We start from the raw sequence: 20,158 nt of genomic DNA, 5'->3' as shown, positions 1-20,158 counted from the left end.
GGTTTGCGACGTTTAAAAAAAAAAGCAGCTCACAATACTGTATAAAAACTGTTATTGTTCAAAAATAAAAATAAAAAAGTCAGGATACTGAAAAAAATATGTCAGAGTACTTACGGGAGCTAACTGTGTCCACGTATTGAGGCAGGTAAGGCGCCCACAAATCAATGGTGTCCTTGCGCCCTGATTGGCCGATCCTTCTCAACTCAGCCAGCAGTAAAGCTTGTGCTGCTTCACGTACCTACGTAAAAGCACAGACATTTCCCTTAGTGCCAAGACTGAGGTGCGTCAATCACTCGCTCATTTGTGATTGGATGAAACTTTGCGAACAATATCAGTAGCGCCATAGCCTTTGTGAATAGAACATTAAGACGGTACAAACTGCGGAGGGAAATCAAACGCAGCCCTGAGCGTTTTACCTCGAGACAGCGGTCCTGCCATCTCCTCGCCAGCATTTCGAGTAGTGGAGGTCTAAACTTATCGAGGCCCAAGAGGTCAGGGAGCATGACACAGTGCATTGCTGCCAGCTGGCTCCAACCTGCAAATACACACAAAGGTAATTTCATGGGATTTGCACTGGCAGGTGTAAGGGTGGGGAGGGCAGGGGGGGGGGGGGGAGAAGAAAAAACTGACATCAAATGAACAAAATTTTGCTTGCAAAAAGCCTAGTTGTCCGTGCATTGTCAGCTTTTTATATTGTTCCAGCGTCAGACAAGACAGATGTTAGACTGACGGAATACTGAAATCACACCACAATCAAATTACATTTTTACTGAAAATGTAATTTTTTTCCCAAACATTTTTATAACATCCCCACACGAATGAGACAATTTGATTTTGAAGTTGACCCTTCAGTGAGAAACTGTTTTGTGTTTTACATGACAGCAACGATGCAAAGAGCTCCAACTGTAACACTACATTATCTTTCATTCATTCATTCATCTTCCAAGCCGCTTGATCCTCACTAGGGTCGCGGGGGGTGCTGGAGCCTATCCCAGCTGTCTTCGGGCAGTAGGCGGGGGACACCCTGAACCGGTTGCCAGCCAATCGCAGGGCACACAGAAACGAACAACCATTTGCACTCACACTCACACCCAGGGACAATTTTAGAGTGTTCAATCAGCCTGCCATGCATGTTTTTGGAATGTGGGAGGAAACCGGAGCACCCGGAGAAAACCCACGCAGGCCCGGGGAGAACATGCAAACTCCACACAGGGAGGCCGGAGCCGGAATCGGACCCGGTACCTCTGCACTGTGAAGCCGACGTGCTAACCACTGGACTACCGGGCCGCCACTACATTATCTTTCTACTTGAAAATGAAAGCGTCTACTTTTGAAGACAGCATTTAGTCCAGGTGTGCATTTGAAACAAACATAAACCTTGCAAACCAACGCTCACAAGTTTTCGATATGGTCACATATCACCACCTGACACCGCTCCCCCATGTGCATTTTGGTGTCACGTATTTTATTATGATGTCGCTAAGAGCCGAGGAGGGTTCGCCCATGTCAAAGAAGCACTGAGCGAGGAAACGGATATAGCTTTCAACCGGCTTAATGTCGCCGAGTGAGTCTACAATATAAAATAATAGGCAGGCCAACGAAGCAAAAAGAAGCCGAGAAGAGCAAACATGCAAAAGACAGAAAGAGAGAAACATCACTGGACAAGAGTAGACTGCACATGAACAACTGGACGAAACACCAGCTGACAGGGACAATGGTCAATGCACTCTCAAATGACTTGTTTCAAGACAGCGTTGGTTGTTTGCAAGTTCCACAGTGCTTGGAATTCAAAACAAAAGGCCGCCAAACGTTTCAACTCTTTACCAGTGCCGCATTCTGATCGCTGTTCAAATGAGTGAGCCGAAAGTGAATTGAACACACCTACGACAGACAAATAAACAGGTAGACGTAGTGCGCTGTAGACCCAAACATTAAGAAAGACATGGTTTGAAAAAAAAAAAAAAAAAAGGGACCAACATGGACACTTGAGAAAGCAGGAGGAGCATGACTAAGGTAAGATTTGAGTCAACGTGAACAATAATAGATGGGTGGAAACCGATTCTGGGCATGTCAATAACTAAAGAACAGCTTGAGGACAGAAAAGTCCAAATGAAACCAAATATGACATGAAATGATTAAAAACTACACGAGAGGGAGAATACAAACATGAGAAAAGGAACACGAGGGAGTAGAAAATAGAAGAAGGGAAGAAGAGGATCTCCAAGCGCAAGTGGGTGAATCAAGACAGGGCTGTCGGATTTCCTTTAAGCTGAACCCATCGGTTCAGTCGGTACCTTCATTGACCGAGGGGATGCTATGAGAAGCAGGACCAGGGCCGGGGGAGCCCGGGGCCCTCTGAGGAACAACAACCCCAGGAGCCCCCGGGGCCCCGCCGTTGTAACGTAGCAGAAACTTTGGTGCTGGCTGTGGTGGCTACCGCAGCTTGAAAAGGAAGAAAAGGAGAAAAATAGTAAAGAGTGAAGGAAGATGTTAGAGAGCTGTCAACTGTATACATACACACGACACAGAAGGGGGGGGCGGGGGGGGTGAGGCAGTTAAGTCGAAAAGAATAGTTTACACTCAATTACAAAAACAGCAACAGAAAAGAATGAAAGCAAAAAATATATAAAAAAACTTAGATTAAAAAAATCTCTTGATCCTGTCTGGGGGGGGTGGGGGCAGGGCAGAGAAGAGAGCAATCAGGTTCCAGCAGGTTTGAAGATCATGACTTAGAACTCTTGATTGAAACGATGAGGTCATCTTCAACGTTTGATGAAAGACAGTCATGTCGCCCCCCCCCCCCCAAAAAAAAATGTAACAGTGCAAAATTTCCTGTGCAGGAGAAAAGTCACAAAATAAGTTATCTCAAATCACCAATGCTACAGAAAACAGAAAAAAAAGGTAAAATAGATAAATTACTTTCCTGCAAGAGCACAGACAAAATCTGAATAAACCAAAGCCTGAAAACGAAAAGGCTTGAAGACATTTTTTTATTTGGAATAAGTACGATCAAGGATGTCCCACTAAAGTACTAATTCTAACCCCCCCCCCCCCCCCAAAAAAAAATCATTGCCCCTTGCTAGCACAGACAAAATCTGAATAAACCAAAACGAAAAGGCTTGAAGACATTTTTTTTGGAATAAGTACGATCAAGGATGTCCCACTAAAAGTACTAATTCTAACCCCCCCCCCCAAAAAAAAAATCATTGCCCCTTGCTAGCACAGACAAAATCTGAATAAACCAAACGAAAAGGCTTGAAGACATTTTTTTGGAATAAGTACGATCAAGGATGTCCCACTAAAAGTACTAATTCTAACCCCCCCCCCCCAAAAAAAATCATTGCCCCTTGCTAGCACAGACAAAATCTGAATAAACCAAAACGAAAAGGCTTGAAGACATTTTTTTGGAATAAGTACGATCAAGGATGTCCCACTAAAAGTACTAATTCTAACCCCCCCCCCAAAAAAAATCATTGCCCTTGCTAGCACAGACAAAATCTGAATAAACCAAAACGAAAAGGCTTGAAGACATTTTTTTGGGAATAAGTACGATCAAAGATGTCCCACTAAAAGTACTAATTCTAACCGCCCCCCCCCCAAAAAAATCATTGCCCCTTGCTAGCACAGACAAAATCTGAATAAACCAAAACGAAAAGGCTTGAAGACATTTTTTTTGGAATAAGTACGATCAAGGATGTCCCACTAAAAGTACTAATTCTAACCCCCCCCCCCCAAAAAAAATCATTGCTCTTTGCTAACAGTATCTTCTGTGTGTATGTGGGATTTTAGGGGTGTCTATTTTTTTTTTCTTTTCCGGGAGATTGTGAGCTGCTATTAGTGCAAAACACACACACACAAACACACACACACACGCACACACACACACACACACACACACACACACACACACACACCTGGTTTGAGTAGACTGTCTGAGCAGAGGTCATGGCCAAGGAGTCCCTCTGAATGGGCATGAATAGGAGTGTGGCGCGAATCAGTCCACACGCTTGTCACGCTCCCGCCCGCCCCCCATTGAAGCATGACAATAGCCCCAAACCCCATTCCCCTCCCCACCACCCATGCAAGTGTGCCATCCGAGGCAAGTGTGTGTATAAACAAATGTGCAGGTATTGTGCTTGACAAGTGTGCATGCGTGCGGTTGCGTACGTACGGCAGATGGTGACAGATGGTTACAATGTCGCCTACAGTGAACCCGACCGAATGAGTTGCGACACTTCTTTTACTTGGGGGGGGGGGGGGGGGGGGGGGGAAGCATTGTGTTGCAGTGCACTTTGGTCATTTTGTCTTGCGGTAAAAAAAATCCTCTGCGGATACAACTTGAATGATTGAAGTTGTAACAGAAAAACGCACGTTTCCCATTTTGATGGTTTTGTTTCTTATACGATCATTTAAATGTGCCTGAAAGATGTATAATCATACAAAGTTGATCAATGTTTCTCAATTTATCGAAGAAAAACGATCATTTACGTAGACACATATGAGTGCCATTAAAAAGAGTTCATTTTTGAGTTGTTTGTTTTTTTAAATTCATTTTTTTTTATTATTAAATCATTTGACGCTCAATGTCCATGGAAATGATTAATTTTTAAGAAGGTTGAACTCCAGCTGTGAACTCCAGCTGTTGTACCTCTACCTTTGTCAAAAATGACAAAAGAGTCCTTTTAAAGACCCACCGAACAAGAAAACACCAGCAGCTTCCTTCTGTGTTATATTTTTTTTAAGTCTCTGTGGGATTTATTGCCAGTCGGCTACATTATGAGACCCCGCCTCTCTCCAAATGTCCCCGCAGGACCCCATGGGTGTGTGAAGCAAGCGCCCTCCCCCACCCCCCCTCATCCTTTTGTAGTTACCTTGTTTGATCTGGGCTTGTAGTGCCGGGTTGGAGGGCTGAGGGGGTGTGGCCGGCGTCCTACGAGGAGTCTCCGGGGTTCCTCCTGGTCTGGGAGGCCTGGAGGAGGATCACAAAGACGAGGCATGAAATATTAAAGGAACGGACGGGAGAAAGGTGGAAGAGCACCCAAAAAAAAAGAAAAAAAAGACACATTCACTTGCGCACGTACACACACACACACACAAGGTTATTTGTCTGCTCAGGCTATTGAATTGTTAAGTAAAGGCACAATCCTGCATCTGAACATACCAGAGGAAACTTACTTTTCGAGACACAAAAATATATAAATATTCATTCATTCATTCATCTTCCGTACCGCTTGATCTGGAGCCCATCCCAGCCGTCTCCGGGCAGTAGGCGGGGGACACCCTGAATCGGTTGCCAGCCAATCGCAGGGCACACAGAGACGAACAACCATTCGCACTCACACTCACACCTAGGGACAATTTAGAGCGTCCAATCAGCCTGCCACGCATGTTTTTGGAATGTGGGAGGAAACCGGAGCACCCGGAGAAAACCCACGCAGGCCCGGGGAGAACATGCAAACTCCACACAGGGAGGCCGGAGCTGGAATCGAACCCGGTACCTCTGCACTGTGAAGCCGACGTGCTAACCACTGGACTACCGGGCCGCCCAATATATAAATATAATATATATAATGACATATAATATAATAGACAACTGACAAAGAAAGCTGCACAAATCTCATTCATGCACATATTTAATGATGAAAAAAGATCTATACCAAACCCATTTTCACATATCCCATTTTTTTGTTTACATAGATTATCATTGTCTGATATTGACATTTGTTTTCTGATTGTAATCATGAAAGTGGGGAAACAATGCAAAAAAGTATGAATTTCAGAAGAGGCAAATACTTTGTCAGTGCACCGTATTATACTTTTGAGAGCGTCCTGCCATCTTGCATTTATTTACCTGGCCGGTGCCTTCTTCATATGCTCGCCGACAAAGGTGGCATTGGTCATGCCCATCAGCGTGTTGGCCAGCGAGATGACGGACAGGAGGTGATGCGTAGTGACCGCCCTTGACACGCCGTACGTCCCCTTGCCAACAATGTCTGACAAAGTCAGTTTGCGGCCTGTTGCGAGGGACAACTGCCGCAGCAAAGACTCCTGACAAATGAACCAAAGACAGAGAATGGCGAGAGCTCACCAAAGGCTATTTTTTTTCAGGTAGCATTACAACACAAGACATGAGCATTAAAAAGAGGGACAATTAATTGTCCTGATTGGTCATTGGAATAGTTCACATTTTCATTTCGGATAAATCGTCCAGATTGGCACATACCTTGAAGGTGGGCAGCATGAGGGACATGTGACCTCCCCTGGAGATGAGACCAAAAGAAATGGGGCAGTGTGGCCTAAGCATCCCAAGTCTTTCCAGACAGATACCGTCCAGCTGCTCGTTGAGACCCCAGGCATGCAAGCAGGACATGAAGAGTTTGGCGGTGTCCATTGTAAGGTTGTACTCCAGAAGACTCAAGGACTTTGACTTCTCCTCGCGCCTCCTCATCTCCTCCTCCTCTTCGTCATCTTCGTCCAAAAGGTGCTCCTTGATGGTCTCCTTCATTGTTTCTTTTACCTATTTTTTTTTAACGACGTCAACACAAGTGTTTGAAACCAACTCTTGAAATATACCACAAAGGCCTGTTCCAGAAGGTGAGTCTGGATTGCTGCGTGTTTCTTCCTGACCTGCTTGAAGATCTTGTTGGCCAGGAAAGAGCCTCCCTTGTCAGCGCCAGCCTGGCTTTTCTGCAGCGTCTCAGGGGACACCAGCATGGGATTTGGCCTCTGAGCTTCTTCCGTTAGCAACTGGATGATCACGGCTTCCACGTCAAAGAACAGCACGTGCATGTCAGGATCCGTGAGGTTGGTCTTCATTGCCTGGACCACCAGTGCATTGTGAGAATATTTGGGCAGGTTTCCCTAAAGAGGAGGAAGCATGTTGGAAATCAGTAAAAATCGGTGAATCCATCAGACGCACGAGGTAAACGTTTAAGAGTCAGACTATATAGTAGTCACATTTCTTTAAGACAAAACCAAATTATTTTTAAATGCTTAACATTGTTATCACGTTTTGAGGGGGGAAAATCGTACTTGAAACAATATGTTCACACACACACTCTTGAGAAAACTTCTGTTTTCCCAGAATGTGCAAAACTATGAATCAGTGAAATTATCAATGACATTAAAAAAAAATCATACAGCTTAGAAATGCAAGGAAGGAAAATAATAATCATTCAAAACAACATTCTCGTCTTGGTCCTCGTGTCAATGTCAGCAAGTTCCAGTGGATGAACGTTGCCACCTAGAGGCCAAGGGCCCCATTGCACCCGAGTCTCCTTGTTTCACTGGAAAGCCATGCAAATGTGGTCAAGTCACAGACAGTTCTTGGGACTTTTTTTTCCAAGCACCCTCTTGAACGTTTGCTTGAAATCGGGAGTTCAAACCAAGCCCACATTGAGACTTCAAAAATTGTGTTGCCAAAATAAAACATTTCTGCAGGAGCACAAATGGCTTTTTCATGACTTTCTTCATTGTTGTTCTTCAATTTTGGGTTCAACGCCCACCAAATCACTGTGTATGATAAAAAGATGAATTGAACTACCCACACTGTCCTCGTAACAAGCCCATACTCGAGATTTGCACACTTTGCTCCTCCAAATTTCAATGACATGACTTACCACCATTTGACAGTAACACAGCACTGAATCAGCATATCAGCTAATTAAACCCAGAAAAAAACCGCGGTAATTATAAAAACACATCTATTGATCATATTTTTCTCCCACTTTGGCAATACTTTACCTCCTTCAGACAAAAACGCGGTTCAGCAGAAATGCCAGAGGACAAACTCAAAAGTCACATCCTGACTTCCTTAACACCCGACTAAAAACTGCAACTGTAAACAGAGATGATGGCTTGCAGCTGACCGGGTGTAGTGTTTGTGTTGATAGTCTGACATTTCGTGGTCATTATCTTTCATCACACACGGCTGGGGGGAGCATACACAGCCACTCACACAGGAGGAGGGGGGGTTGGATGGTGGATGGTTTTGACCCATAATGCAAGAGAAATGACCCTGGGGTGGGAGGCAACGAAAACAACAACAAATAGCAACAGTGATGTATTTCCGATATAGAAACGCAGGGAGAAAAATGCAGCAGCTGTGCTCAGAAAAGAGCGGCGATTAAGGGGCCGCCCGGTAGTCCAGTGGTTAGCACGTCGGCTTCACAGTGCAGAGGTACCGGGTTCGATTCCAGCTCCGGCCTCCCTGTGTGGAGTTTACATGTTCTCCTGCGTGGGTTTTCTCCGGGTGCTCCGGTTTCCTCCCACATTCCAAAAACATGCATGGCAGGCTGATTGAACACTCCAAATTGTCCCTAGGTGTGAGTGTGAATGGTTGTTCGTCTCTGTGTGCCCTGCGATTGGCTGGCAACCGATTCAGGGTGTCCCCCGCCTACTGCCCGAAGACAGCTGGGATAGGCTCCAGCACCCCCCGCGACCCTAGTGAGGATCAAGCGGCTCAGAAGATGAATGAATGAATGATTGCGTCTCAGCACTCGGACAATGAACAAATACCTGCCTAATTCCATTCGAATACAACGCTTGCTTTCCTAGATCCTACTCCGCAGTCCTTAATTGAACAATGACTGTACCTTGTCAGCGTTGTCTGCCGCCAGCAGATTGGTGGCGAGTGTTTGCAGTTTGTGCTGAGCCATGTTCTTCAGTGCCGCCAGGCTCCGGCGTGTCATTGCCTGCTTCAGGTTCACTGCCGAATGGCTCAGGGCGTCCACGGTGGCCGGAGCCAGCTCATCGCAGGCATTGAGTATCTCGACTGCAGTAATACCCATCACGCAACGGTCCAAGGCCCCTGCAAACATTCGAGTAATCGGATAGTGAGCAAGTTAAGAGAATCGTAACAGAGCATTGAAAACAATTGTACTTTTTCTCACTTCAAACCTGTCGCACATTTTGTCTGTTGGGGTTATGCGTCTTCAAAATTGTTATTTTTCATTAATGCCAAATATCCCCCAAACCTTGCTTTCATAATGCTCAACTATCAACATCTATTGTCTTGAATGCGATTCGGTTCACAGCTTTCTCCGGCTGCAACAATCCTGTGCCCTTACAAAAGAGACCGGTTTAGAGGAGACCCCATTAGCTGCAGACAGACCTGATAGCAGGATTGCCTCTAAGTATTGAGTGAGAAGAGAAGTGGCACCATTATGCTGTGCGTCGAAGAGAGAGAGCGAGTGTCTATTCGTGTGTGCGGGAGGGTGTGCAAGGCATCAGACATGCTCACAGACAGACTCTCTCCCTCTTTCCGACTGCTCTCGGCCTCACTTCCGCTCTTTCTCACGTACACATACACAGAGGCAAGGGCGCTCTTTCCTCCCTCGCCGGCTCATACGCACTTTTAATTTCACACTCAGTTACCCCTGCAATCTATCAGCGCTGCAGCTCATTCAGGACCCAAACACACACACACACACACACACACAAGCACAGTATTCCCGGTGAGATCATTGTAGAGCACGTTCAAACCAAAGTTGTACTTTGGCTGACATGCACGTGTTCATTTTTGGTGGGATCGTTGTAATAGGTTGAAATAAAATGGTTTCTGGAAGCAGCAAAATTAGGTTGAAGAATAATTCTAAAATATTCACATTTTAATATCAAAAAGGTTTAAGTGTGTGAGAGACGCAGAACTATAAAAATAATAAAAATGTTTTAAATGGCATTTTCATAGGGCGGCCCGGTAGTCCAGTGGTTAGCACGTGGGCTTCACAGTGCAGTGGTACCGGGTTCGATTCCAGCTCCGGCCTCCCTGTGTGGAGTTTGCATGTTCTCCCCGGGGGCCTGCGTGGGTTTTCTCCGGGTGCTCCGGTTTCCTCCCACATTCCAAAAACATGCGTGGCAGGCTGATTGAACACTCTAAATTGTCCCTAGGTGTGAGTGTGAGTGCGGATGGTTGTTCGTCTCTGTGTGCCCTGCGATTGGCTGGCAACCGCTTCAGGGTGTCCCCCGCCTACTGCCCGGAGACAGCTGGGATAGGCTCCAGCACCCCCCGCGACCCTAGTGAGGATCAAGCGGCTCGGAAGATGAATGAATGAATGGCATTTTCATATCCATACTTTTCACCCATTATGGTTGAGCCCGGAATTTACTCGCTTGTCTCACCTGTATCCATCTGCCAGACATAAACGGAGCCATCGGAGCATCCGACAACGAGGTAATCATCAGCGGGGCGCCACTTGATGACTTGGATGGGGAACAGGTGCCGTGACGCAAGCATGATGCACTTCCTTTCCCGAAGGCTGAGCAGGCCAACCGAGTGGTCACTGGCCACGGAGCAGACGCAGTGTTGCGCCCGAGTCTGCAGACAAAACAAAGAGCAGAGGCGCTTCATCAATAGACAAAATCCATTTGACGGTAACGCGCCAAAGTCAATGGCGGGAGAACTCACGCTGCAGTTTTCTGGAGGGACGATGAGCTGGGTGATCTCTCCTCCATGCACGCAGAAAATGTGCTTCATCTCTCCGGTGAAAATGTCCCACACGATGACAGAGAAGTCCACCCCTCCCGACACCAAAGAACGCTGGTCGTAGCGGGGCGAGATCTGGTACGGATACAGGACACACGTCACCTTATTCCTGTGACCTCGGAGCGTGCGATGGGGTGGCCATCCTGCAGGGAACATGCAAATCAAACTTAGAAAGGTGCAATGTCGACTTTCCTCATACAAAAATCTTAGATTAGTGGACAATGAATGGATGTTGTGAAGCAAATACAGACATTTGTGATGTATTGATTGTCCTTGGCAGATGTTTGCGATTAACTCTGTGCCATTTAAGTTGCTAGTGAAAAAGTTCTCCTAAAAACAACTCTCCTTTCTTCACCTCTTCTAAGCATGTGTTCTCCCTGCAGCAACTGAACGATTGCAGTCTGAGTAGCAGGAACCAAAATAATGCTGCCGTCTTCTCTCCCGCACACCAGTCGACCCTGCGAGGGGATGTAGACGCTGGCCGTCACCTGAAGGAGGAAATCGGGTGCGTTTCAATGGAAGGTAAGAGAATTCGACTCCATTAGACATTTCCATTTCAAACTCCTGTATGAGAAATGTATTCGTGCACACGGTCCCACCTTAATCGGTTCCTCTTTGCTGGGGAGGAGGCTGAGCTGGTCAATGATACCGGAGGACACGGGAATCAATTTATCAAATGCCTCTTGGAGACTGATGGTGGATGAGACCTGCAGCTCTAGAGAAAGAGGGACGTACAGACCACTGAGATTAGATCATTGGAGTTGATGAAAATACTATTCATTCATCCTTTCATTCATTCATCTTCCTAACCGCTTGATCCTCACTAGGGTCGCGGGGGGTGCTGGAGCCTATCCCAGCTGTCTCCGGGCAGTAGGCGGGGGACACCCTGAATCGGTTGCCAGCCAATCGCAGGGCACACATAGACGAACAACCATTCACACTCACACTCACACCTAGGGACAATTTAGAGTGTTCAATCAGCCTGCCACGCATGTTTTTGGAATGTGGGAGGAAACCGGAGCACCCGGAGAAAACCCACGCAGGCCCGGGGAGAACATGCAAACTCCACACAGGGAGGCCGGAGCTGGAATCGAACCCGGTACTTCTGCACTGTGAAGCCGACGTGCTAACCACTGGACTACCGGGCCGCCCATGAAAATACTCAAATACTATAAAAAGCAAAGTACCCCCCCCTCCTCAAAAAGTACGTTTCAAATTTTCATTAGTCCTCACCCGCCGGAGTGGACAGTGGCTGTGGAGGCGAAGAATCCGGGATGCTCCACAAAGACAGTCTGCCCGCAGAGTCTCCCTGGATCAGTAACTTGTGGAAGGGCTCCCGTCGACCAAAGAAGAAGCAAGTCACAGGAGGACATATCAGGAGCTACAAAGAAGCAGAAATGAAGGATCGCGTCGCTTTAAAGTAAAATGAAGATCCATGGCTGCCTCAATGCATTTGGGCTTCTACTCGTATATAATGTCATTTCAACCAGGGAGCTTAGTAACCGACCTGTTTGTCTGTTAGATTCTCGATGCTGTAGACCAGCGGCGGTATTGAGCCTTCTTTTTTGCCCACGTCGCTTCGGAAATGTACACTAGCGGGGAGACAGCTGGAAAATAGATGGAGATAAGAAAAACAAGTTTGACAGTTGCTGGGCTCTGATGATGATGATGATGATGATGATGATGATGATGGCGATAGTTGGGTTCTTTGCAAATATACCTGGCCGGTAGGTTATAGATGTAACTACAGCCGTCTTCAGTCCAGATGATGACTTTGTCGGCTGCAATGAACTCTCCGCCAGCCCAAGCCTTGTCATTGTCACTGGGCACGGAGCAGAGCAGCGAATAGTCACCTGCATCAAAAACCTGACAAACGCAAACATATTTGGGATTCAATTTGAGGCCAAGTGTTGCTCTGCTTGACCTCGTATGTGTGGAGTGTGATCAATACTTGGTTCGGGGGGCCATCACTTACCTTCCAGAACTTGGAGCAGACCACCAGCAGGCTGCTCTGAGTGAAGGTACAGAAGGAAATACTCTGACAGCCCTGACAATATATGGGTTTGGATTCTTCTTCGAACACCGGGTCCAGGTCCTGAGGAGATTTTTTTTCAATAATATTTTGTTAATGTTTTTGTGTGTCGGGGGGGGGAAAAAAAAAAGACAACCACTACTACCTGCATCCTGTTGACCTCTGCTGTGATGATCCAGACTTTCAAAATGCCCGTCACGGACACTGCCACGACTGTATCCTCTGCAGAAAGAGACATAAGTCAGAATGTAACCATGGATCCACAAAAAAAAAAAAAACACCAATATGTGCATTGCAATTTTACACCCGTTGTGCACATTCTTTTGAGTTTGAAACAAATTAAGGAGTAAGCGAATCGTGTCTTTAAACCTTGTGTGCGGTGTGATCGGATAACACTCATGGAGCTGATCCAGTCGGGGGATATTTTGGACACCAGCGAGTATAGCACCTCCAAACTGGTGGCGTCCACCACAAGGATCTCTGGGTAGTGGCCATTACACAGCAGACGACCTTCTCGCTGCGTGCTGACCGTGAACTGATAGAACTGGAGCATCACAGAGAAAGGTAAGAAAGAAATGACCACAAAAAAAATTCGGAAAGCTGGCAATGATATTTCAACACTAGTGCACGCTATAGTATGTTTATAATATAAGAATCTGATGATAACTGTTAGAAAGAGACTAAACTGTAAATATATGTCTATTTAAATATGAATAATATGAAATGCGCATCATAAATGAATTTACCTGTATGCCGGTGTGAGCACAAGCCAGTTTTGTAAATTCAATACAGCGACCGTCATTTACATCCCATAGACACATCTCCCTGGAGACACCAAAAATATGTTATTGCACATAATAAAATGAAAACTGTTACATTTCTAAATACAATTTAGGAGATAGCCAATGTGCTCTCCTTTCTGGCGGATTTTCCATCTTTGACCTAATAGCTGACAAAATATTAACAACAGGCTCGGAACCAATAGTTCATTCATTCATTCATCTTCCGAGCCGCTTGATCCTCACTAGGGTCCCGGGCGTGCTGGAGCCTATCCCAGCTGTCTTCGGGCAGTAGGCGGGGGACACCCTGAATCGGTTGCCAGCCAATCGCAGGGCACACAGAGACGAACAACCATTCGCACTCACACTCACACCTAGGGACAATTTAGAGTGTTCAATCAGCCTGCCACGCATGTTTTTGGAATGCGGGAGGAAACCGGAGCACCCGGAGAAAACCCACGCAGGCCCGGGGAGAACATGGAAACTCCACACAGGGAGGCCGCAGCTGGAATCGAACCTGCTACCTCTGCACTGTGAAGCCGACGTGCTAACCACTGGACTACCGGGCCGCCCACCAATAGTTTGGTAAGTAAAATAATATGGAAGATGTAGTACCGTAATTTTTACTCACCCACTCTCTGATGCACTGACAATGTACTGTTTATCTGAGCAGGCGCTGGCTTTCGACAGACAGGTGATGGAGGCTGTATGACCAAACAACATGGCCCTGGGACAAATCTGAGCGAAGTGAAACACAAAAACAATTCAAGCTGCAATTGCAATTTGCAATTCAAATCACCACGGCGGCAGGGCTAGCAAAGGCTTTGGCTTTGCAGTAGATATGCCCCAACAATAACCAATAAAAAAATAATAAAGTGGTTAAGATTCCACATCAAGGCATTTGGGATTCTACTAGTATATAATGTCATTTCAACAAGACAAACCTTTAGTTAATCGATCCGATAGTTCGGACCCTCTTTATAAAATTTGGAGAGCACAAGTTGTATTCAAAACCATGCTCTGCACAAATTCACTGATCAAATTCAGTGGCTTGTCTTATAATTGACCGTGTCACCGAGTCAGAATTTTACCTCTGCACCGCTTGGTACGAGGAGCGTTAAAAACCTGAAACCACCATTATGATATTTCACTACCTCCAGCTCTGACGTCAGGTCCCAAAGGCAGATCTGTCCATCGTGGCAGCCAGTGATGATTGTGCTGAAGTCGTCCATCACCAACAGGCTGCTGATACAGTGGGTTGGAGCGGTGCGGCCCCATAGAACAATGGGTAGAACCAGATTGTTCCCTGACATCGTGCTGATCTGTCTGGTAGGGTTGAATTCAAATGAAGGGGTGTGAACACCAAAAATAATAATAATAAATAAGTAAATATAATTTCAATGAACTGTACTCCAACTCTCGTCTTGGGCCAATAACTGTTGCCCAACATACGGTATATCTTTTTAATACAGCGCAGGCAATGGCCTTAAATAGTTGCATTTCGCAAGATTTGGCGCAGGAAGAATTGCCTGTATTCATTGACTGTATTTCGCCTATCGGAACACACATATCAAAGGATATCGACCATTCGCTCAATTTGCGCTGTCCTGCAAAGCAAGTTTTATCTTCCACAGAGGAAATAGCACAAAGCACTGCCGATAACTTGAAAGGTTTTCGTTTCCATTTCATCACGACGTCCCGTCGTTTCATTACACCGTTACACTTTGAGAGCTGTATTTAATCCACTTGCTGGGATAGAAATTTAAATGTTGAATTAAAGGTCTGCGATTGATGATTTGAGGTTGACGACAGATTAAGTGTCAGCAGTGACAAATGCGGCTCGGGGATAAGTGTGTATGAATGGCTGAAGTTGCTGTCACGGGTGGTTTCCCCACACTAGACATGATTGCATTATCAATACTGTAGCTTCTTTCTGTATACGCGTTATACAAACAACACCTGATCGGCTACAAAGATGCTATGCTACACTGAAGCCAATCAGCTGTAATGTTGCGACTTCCGGGTTGCTAAAGCTGCTCCTAGCATCAAAATGCAACCCCTACGGTTGTGGATACGCACCATAAACAGCCGATCACTGAGGCATCTCCTTCCCGATGGAATTTGGCAAAACAATCTAGATCAGTAGGAAAATAAAAACCAACAAATCCGAGGTTGTTTTGAGCTTGAAGATCAGGCAAACCTTTGCGTGACGGTCAGTCAGCTTTATCACGAGACATCGTTTTGCTCTGACCCAGAACGCATCCGGGGGTTTCTTTCAAAATAAAGTACACAGATTGCACCATTTGCGGCAATGCGGTAGTATACTGTCACGCTGTTTTACAGCACAGTATCCAGTATGTCATTATTGTGAACTTTAAAAGGTTAATAAATTGCAGCAGTCGTTCTCAAAATGTGGTACGAATACCACAGACTCCCTGCAGATGTCTTAAATTTGTTATCTATTTTTATTAAGTGCAGTACATTTGATTGGTACAGTTTAGTTGAACTTCACTTTTACTTCAGTCTTTTGCATCATGAGCAACACTGACAAAAATGAAAGCCGCTTCTCAAGCAGTGCCCTAGTGTTCTGCGGGCTCATTCTAGTAGTATGCGAAAGAGTAACTGTCCAATTACATAGTCAGTTATTTTAGTTCATGTCTAACATGCATACATTTTGTGTTATGGTGCAAACCGATTTGCAATATTATTTAAATGAACACTTAAACCTACTATGCGACCATATTTTAATGTTGGTCAAGATTGGTGGTACTTGGTGTCAAATGTTTAAGAACGACTGATCGAGGACAACAGTCAAATACACTGAGGGAAATTCGTTTTTAATCAATAATTATCTACATTATAAAAATGTTGCTCCAGGAAGAAGTTCACATAACTTCATAAAAGACAGGCATGCCTTTGAAAAAGGACTTTTATTTACAGGGATTTTAATTTGACTTACAATACAAATGTTTATAGACTGAGAGTCCCCAGAGACTGATAATTCTTTAAATCAGAAGTTGAGCAGTGTGCACGTGTGTCTACGTGTGGTGCGTGACAAAGTCTGCTTGAAGTGTGGCAGCTTTGGCAAAGGGAAAAGTCCTTCAAAATATCAGTCGTCTCCTCTTTCCCTCCATTTGTCCCGACTCAGTGACTTTCTCCTTTCTTTCCAACAACCTGCACGAAGAATAGACCATTAATTTACTGTCTGGAGAAAAAAAACAATTTTTTTTAAACTTATATGCTTAGTTTTTGGGGGATTCATACCCTTTTGAAGTCATTCATGTTGGTGGCCTGTACTGGATTACCAATGAAGGTCAGGTAGTTTATTTTTGTTGTCTCCTCATCACCTTGGTTTGATTTGATGAACAACTAGCGGATGGGGAAACAGAGACAAAAATAACATACTGGAAATGCATTTTCTAGTCAAGTGAGGTGCAACATGTTTTTTGTTTGTTTTGTTTTTTAATGTGACAGAGTTCAAGCTTCAGCAAGGCACAGAAGTACCGAGAGTGTTCGGGTTCTTACCGTTACACTCTGCACATTCTGAAACTTGACATAGCGCAGTGGAATGATCCCATCATCTTTGTAGTCTTCCTCTGCAAGTTCCAGAGTTTGGGTGGCTTCGTTTCGCTCGGCGTCGTCGAAACCCATAGAGCGCGGGAGATTGATAAATATCTTAACCACTTTAGGAGCCTGGGCTGGTGCACAAACAAAGGGAAACGACATTTCGCATGGGTGGAGAGATGAAGATGGAGAGATGATGGAGAGATGATTCAAGTCGAAATCAATGCAAAAAGACTCACCAAAGTCTGAGGACTGCAGCTTCATGGAAAAGAGCTTCACAGGCTGGTTGAAGGCGATGGTTATCAGTAGCTGCAAACAACATATGGATGTCTGGATCTCGATTTTTTCAATACGATAAAGATATATCGCCAAACCCTAATCTGGTTGCTGTCCGTTTTGCCCCTTACCTGTTCATCACAGTCTGACTCCAGATAGGAAGAATCTTTCAGTAAGCAGCTGTCAAATCCACATTCATCACTCTCGTTGAGGCACTCGCAGCCGGCTTTGTTGACAAAAGGCATGAGGTCCATCTGAAAATATAATCAAGTACTATAATACTGCATTTTAGCTTTATTTGAAAGTCAACCTAAATGCCTGTAATTTAGTCAATACTGCAACTTTGGCATAGAACAGTTTCGATCAGGGGTCGGCAAGCCGCGACTCTGCAGCCGCAAGTGGTTCTCTCATCCTTATGTTGCGGCTCTGCATGGCCTGGAAAATTAATTTTAAAGTGTCAGATGGAAGTGTATATTATTTATTAATTCTCTCAAAAACACGGATCACTTCCGTTATGTTCTCTGACTGTACACAAGGTGGCAGTGTTGAAAAGAAAAAGGAAGTAACAACAACATTGTCATCTTTCCGTGGAACTCGGGTAGAAATGGCTCTTTGGTTGTACAAGGTTGCCGACCCCTGGTTTTAATGATTTAAAGTGATGTCCACTTACATATCCCCTTGGAATGTCAGAGTCCTCACTGTTTCCTGGATCATTCTCTGTGAGCTGTTTGATTTTGTCCTCCAGACCCGCAGCATCTGCTCCTTGGTACTGGTCTACCCGATCCCGGTTCCTGAAGAATAAGAACGTCGGCGTGGCTGATATGTTGTTGGCTTCCTTTGTCGTCTAGGAAAGAAAGAGATTGATCAATCATAAGTACTTTCTTCGGTACAATCTCTTTATTCCTAAAATAAATTCCAAAATAGTCTCTTTTATAAAATTGTTTTTCAACCATCCTAAAACAAAATTGATTGTAATGACAGAATAATGGCAGAACAAGTGAAATATTTGCAAACTTCATGCTTACAGTAAAAACTGAATTATTGCATGCGTAAACATCACACATTTAATAAACATTGATTCACTACATCACATTGTTAAAAAAAAAACCACACACACACATATTCACAATGTTTCATTGCTTTTGCGTGTTTGAGATCAGACTGACCGGACAGACATGGACATCAACTTCAAGGAAGACAACCTGTGGATACTTATTACTCAACATGTTGAACGCTGGAGCTATTCTGACACACGGCCGGCACCTGAGGGGTAAGCAGAATGGGTTGTTATAAGATCGAGTCACACAGGAGTGCTCAAGTCATTGATAAAATAGTATAACTCACTTAACACAACAAAATATGCATCTTGCATAGAGGAGAGCTGTATTTTGTTCGAGCCCAAATAAAGTTGGATTATCTCGTATGTGTGTTCTCCAGATCAGAGTATCTGACACAGTTAATCAGAGTATTATTATCTATGTCAATAATTGTCAGCATGCAATCAAGAAATTGACTCTTACTCAACACGTATTGATATGACAGAATAGATGACTGGCAAGTAAACGCAGGAAATGTGTTTTAAGTGCCTACAGTCAAATACTGTACTGGACAACTGAGGGAAATGGACAATTTCATGTACTACTGATCGTTTCAACGCTGATCCAATTTCATATTCGCGATTCTTCACACACATTATATCAGCCAACCTGTCATTGGATTTCACAAGGAAGAACTGTAATTGTGCCATGTCATTGCAAGCAAGTCCGCTCGAAAAGCTAACGCTAGCATAATGCTAACCTATAGATACATCACACAAGCTACTGTTTTCAGAGATTAATCTGCACCGTTCATGCCATTTATTCCAGTTAATGGTGACCACTCGTAACCAACGATTTGCATAAAGACAGATAGCTGGTTGTAGGACGGCCTCCAACGTGGGACTTACCCGGCCATTGTGAACTTTACCACCGTGAGCCTCGAGCCGGCGGCCGCTAGCTCCGGTAGAAATTCCGGATCGCTCCCGATCACTTTAACACCGACCATGGTACAATGAGAGACGCGACCTTGTTATTGTTATTATTCCTGGAATAACACGACTACACTTAATTTCTGTAAAGTATTTTGTTGTGTTTTGAGCTTAGCGTCAAAAGTAAGCTCAAATCGGCTGTCTATTCGTGAAGCGCTCTCAGACACGGCAAGTGATTCGCCATGTGACATTCTGATTGACCAATAGGAGTGGATCAGGGCGCGGCCTGTTTTAACGCAGTCGTACTTTCACATTAATATTAGCGCCGCCTAAAGCATTGGAGTGTAAACACATCAAATACGCTTGTTATGTCGTCTTGATAAGACTGGTGACTGTGTTCAATTTTTATTGCAACTTCAAATGTTATTTGGCTCCAAAAATGACTCTGTTTTATTACTCGTGGTACTTGCAAATGTATTGTAGTTTGTCACATAACACATAGTGCAATGCTGTGTTATGCTTCAAGGTCCCACATGCCAACTCGTAATTTCCACACCTGAGACTGCATCACTGAAAACAGGGGAATGGGCTAAAGATTAAAACAAAATATCCATTTAGTACCGAACATAGTAACTCACAATAACTCAACAGAGCCAGTGCAACCCATTTAGTATTGTGACGCCCTCGGTTGTGTTTATAGGTCGACACGGTTGCTCTTCATTTGCTTTTACCACAAGCAGTAACAGTTTGCACAGTCATTCAGGAGCTGCTCTGTGCAACAGCTCGCGCCCAGTCAACCAACACACTAACAATGCAAATAAAGAGCAACTTTTAACTACGACAACATACAACTATTTAAATGCATGCTAAAAAGTGTGTGGCTTCAAAACTCATACAGCACGCAGTCAGATTCAGGATTGAGGTTACATTCATGATTAACTGCTTTCATTATGAAATCAAGAAAGGAAAACAACATTTTAATAGAGATTGATGTAGCCCCTCTTTTAAATTAAACTCTGGAATATTTTGGAGGTCCATGAAACATTTCTACATGTTGT

At 44.6% G+C, this 20,158-nt stretch overlaps 2 protein-coding genes across 2 annotated transcripts in view; both read right to left on the bottom strand.

Moving 5' to 3' along the window:
- The window catches only part of LOC127591184 (WD repeat-containing protein 7-like), a 34,854-nt gene extending 19,303 nt beyond the window's left edge, over positions 1–15,551 (bottom strand). Inside the window, 23 exon segments of the mRNA XM_052051066.1 lie at positions 115–238; positions 417–535; positions 2,295–2,398; positions 2,400–2,442; positions 4,872–4,969; positions 5,852–6,048; positions 6,224–6,517; positions 6,628–6,861; positions 8,595–8,809; positions 10,120–10,315; positions 10,406–10,626; positions 10,839–10,971; positions 11,083–11,198; positions 11,717–11,864; positions 11,991–12,090; positions 12,204–12,349; positions 12,459–12,578; positions 12,661–12,737; positions 12,885–13,059; positions 13,262–13,340; positions 13,926–14,032; positions 14,449–14,616; positions 15,374–15,551. Coding sequence (XP_051907026.1) covers positions 115–238; positions 417–535; positions 2,295–2,398; positions 2,400–2,442; positions 4,872–4,969; positions 5,852–6,048; positions 6,224–6,517; positions 6,628–6,861; positions 8,595–8,809; positions 10,120–10,315; positions 10,406–10,626; positions 10,839–10,971; positions 11,083–11,198; positions 11,717–11,864; positions 11,991–12,090; positions 12,204–12,349; positions 12,459–12,578; positions 12,661–12,737; positions 12,885–13,059; positions 13,262–13,340; positions 13,926–14,032; positions 14,449–14,616; positions 15,374–15,376 — 3,217 coding nt within the window. The 5' untranslated portion in view covers positions 15,377–15,551.
- A 654-nt stretch (positions 15,552–16,205) lies between these two features.
- On the bottom strand, positions 16,206–19,366 carry LOC127591222 (thioredoxin-like protein 1). Its single transcript, XM_052051136.1, has 8 exons — positions 19,080–19,366; positions 18,301–18,397; positions 17,805–17,978; positions 17,266–17,388; positions 17,098–17,167; positions 16,820–16,992; positions 16,559–16,663; positions 16,206–16,468 (listed from the first exon to the last, which is right to left on the bottom strand). The coding sequence occupies exons 1-8, from the start codon at positions 19,175–19,177 to the stop codon at positions 16,439–16,441; spliced, it is 870 nt and encodes a 289-aa protein (XP_051907096.1). The 5' UTR covers positions 19,178–19,366; the 3' UTR covers positions 16,206–16,438.
- Positions 19,367–20,158: the final 792 nt, after the last annotated feature.

The sequence above is a fragment of the Hippocampus zosterae genome, chromosome 18, assembly GCF_025434085.1.
Source record: "Hippocampus zosterae strain Florida chromosome 18, ASM2543408v3, whole genome shotgun sequence".
Classification (NCBI taxonomy): domain Eukaryota; kingdom Metazoa; phylum Chordata; class Actinopteri; order Syngnathiformes; family Syngnathidae; genus Hippocampus; species Hippocampus zosterae.
This window is presented reverse-complemented; position numbering and strand designations above follow the sequence as displayed.

Excerpts from the sequence above, each read along its gene's own strand:
- LOC127591222 (XM_052051136.1), bottom strand. The coding sequence starts at position 19,177 with ATGGTCGGTGTTAAAGTGATCGGGAGCGATCCGGAATTTCTACCGGAG. Across the intron at positions 17,389-17,804 it reads CTGACATTCCAAGGGGATAT|ATGGACCTCATGCCTTTTGT; the intron begins GTAAGTGGACAT and ends TTATATTTTCAG. Across the intron at positions 17,168-17,265 it reads AGTCAGACTGTGATGAACAG|CTACTGATAACCATCGCCTT; the intron begins GTAAGGGGCAAA and ends TGTTGTTTGCAG.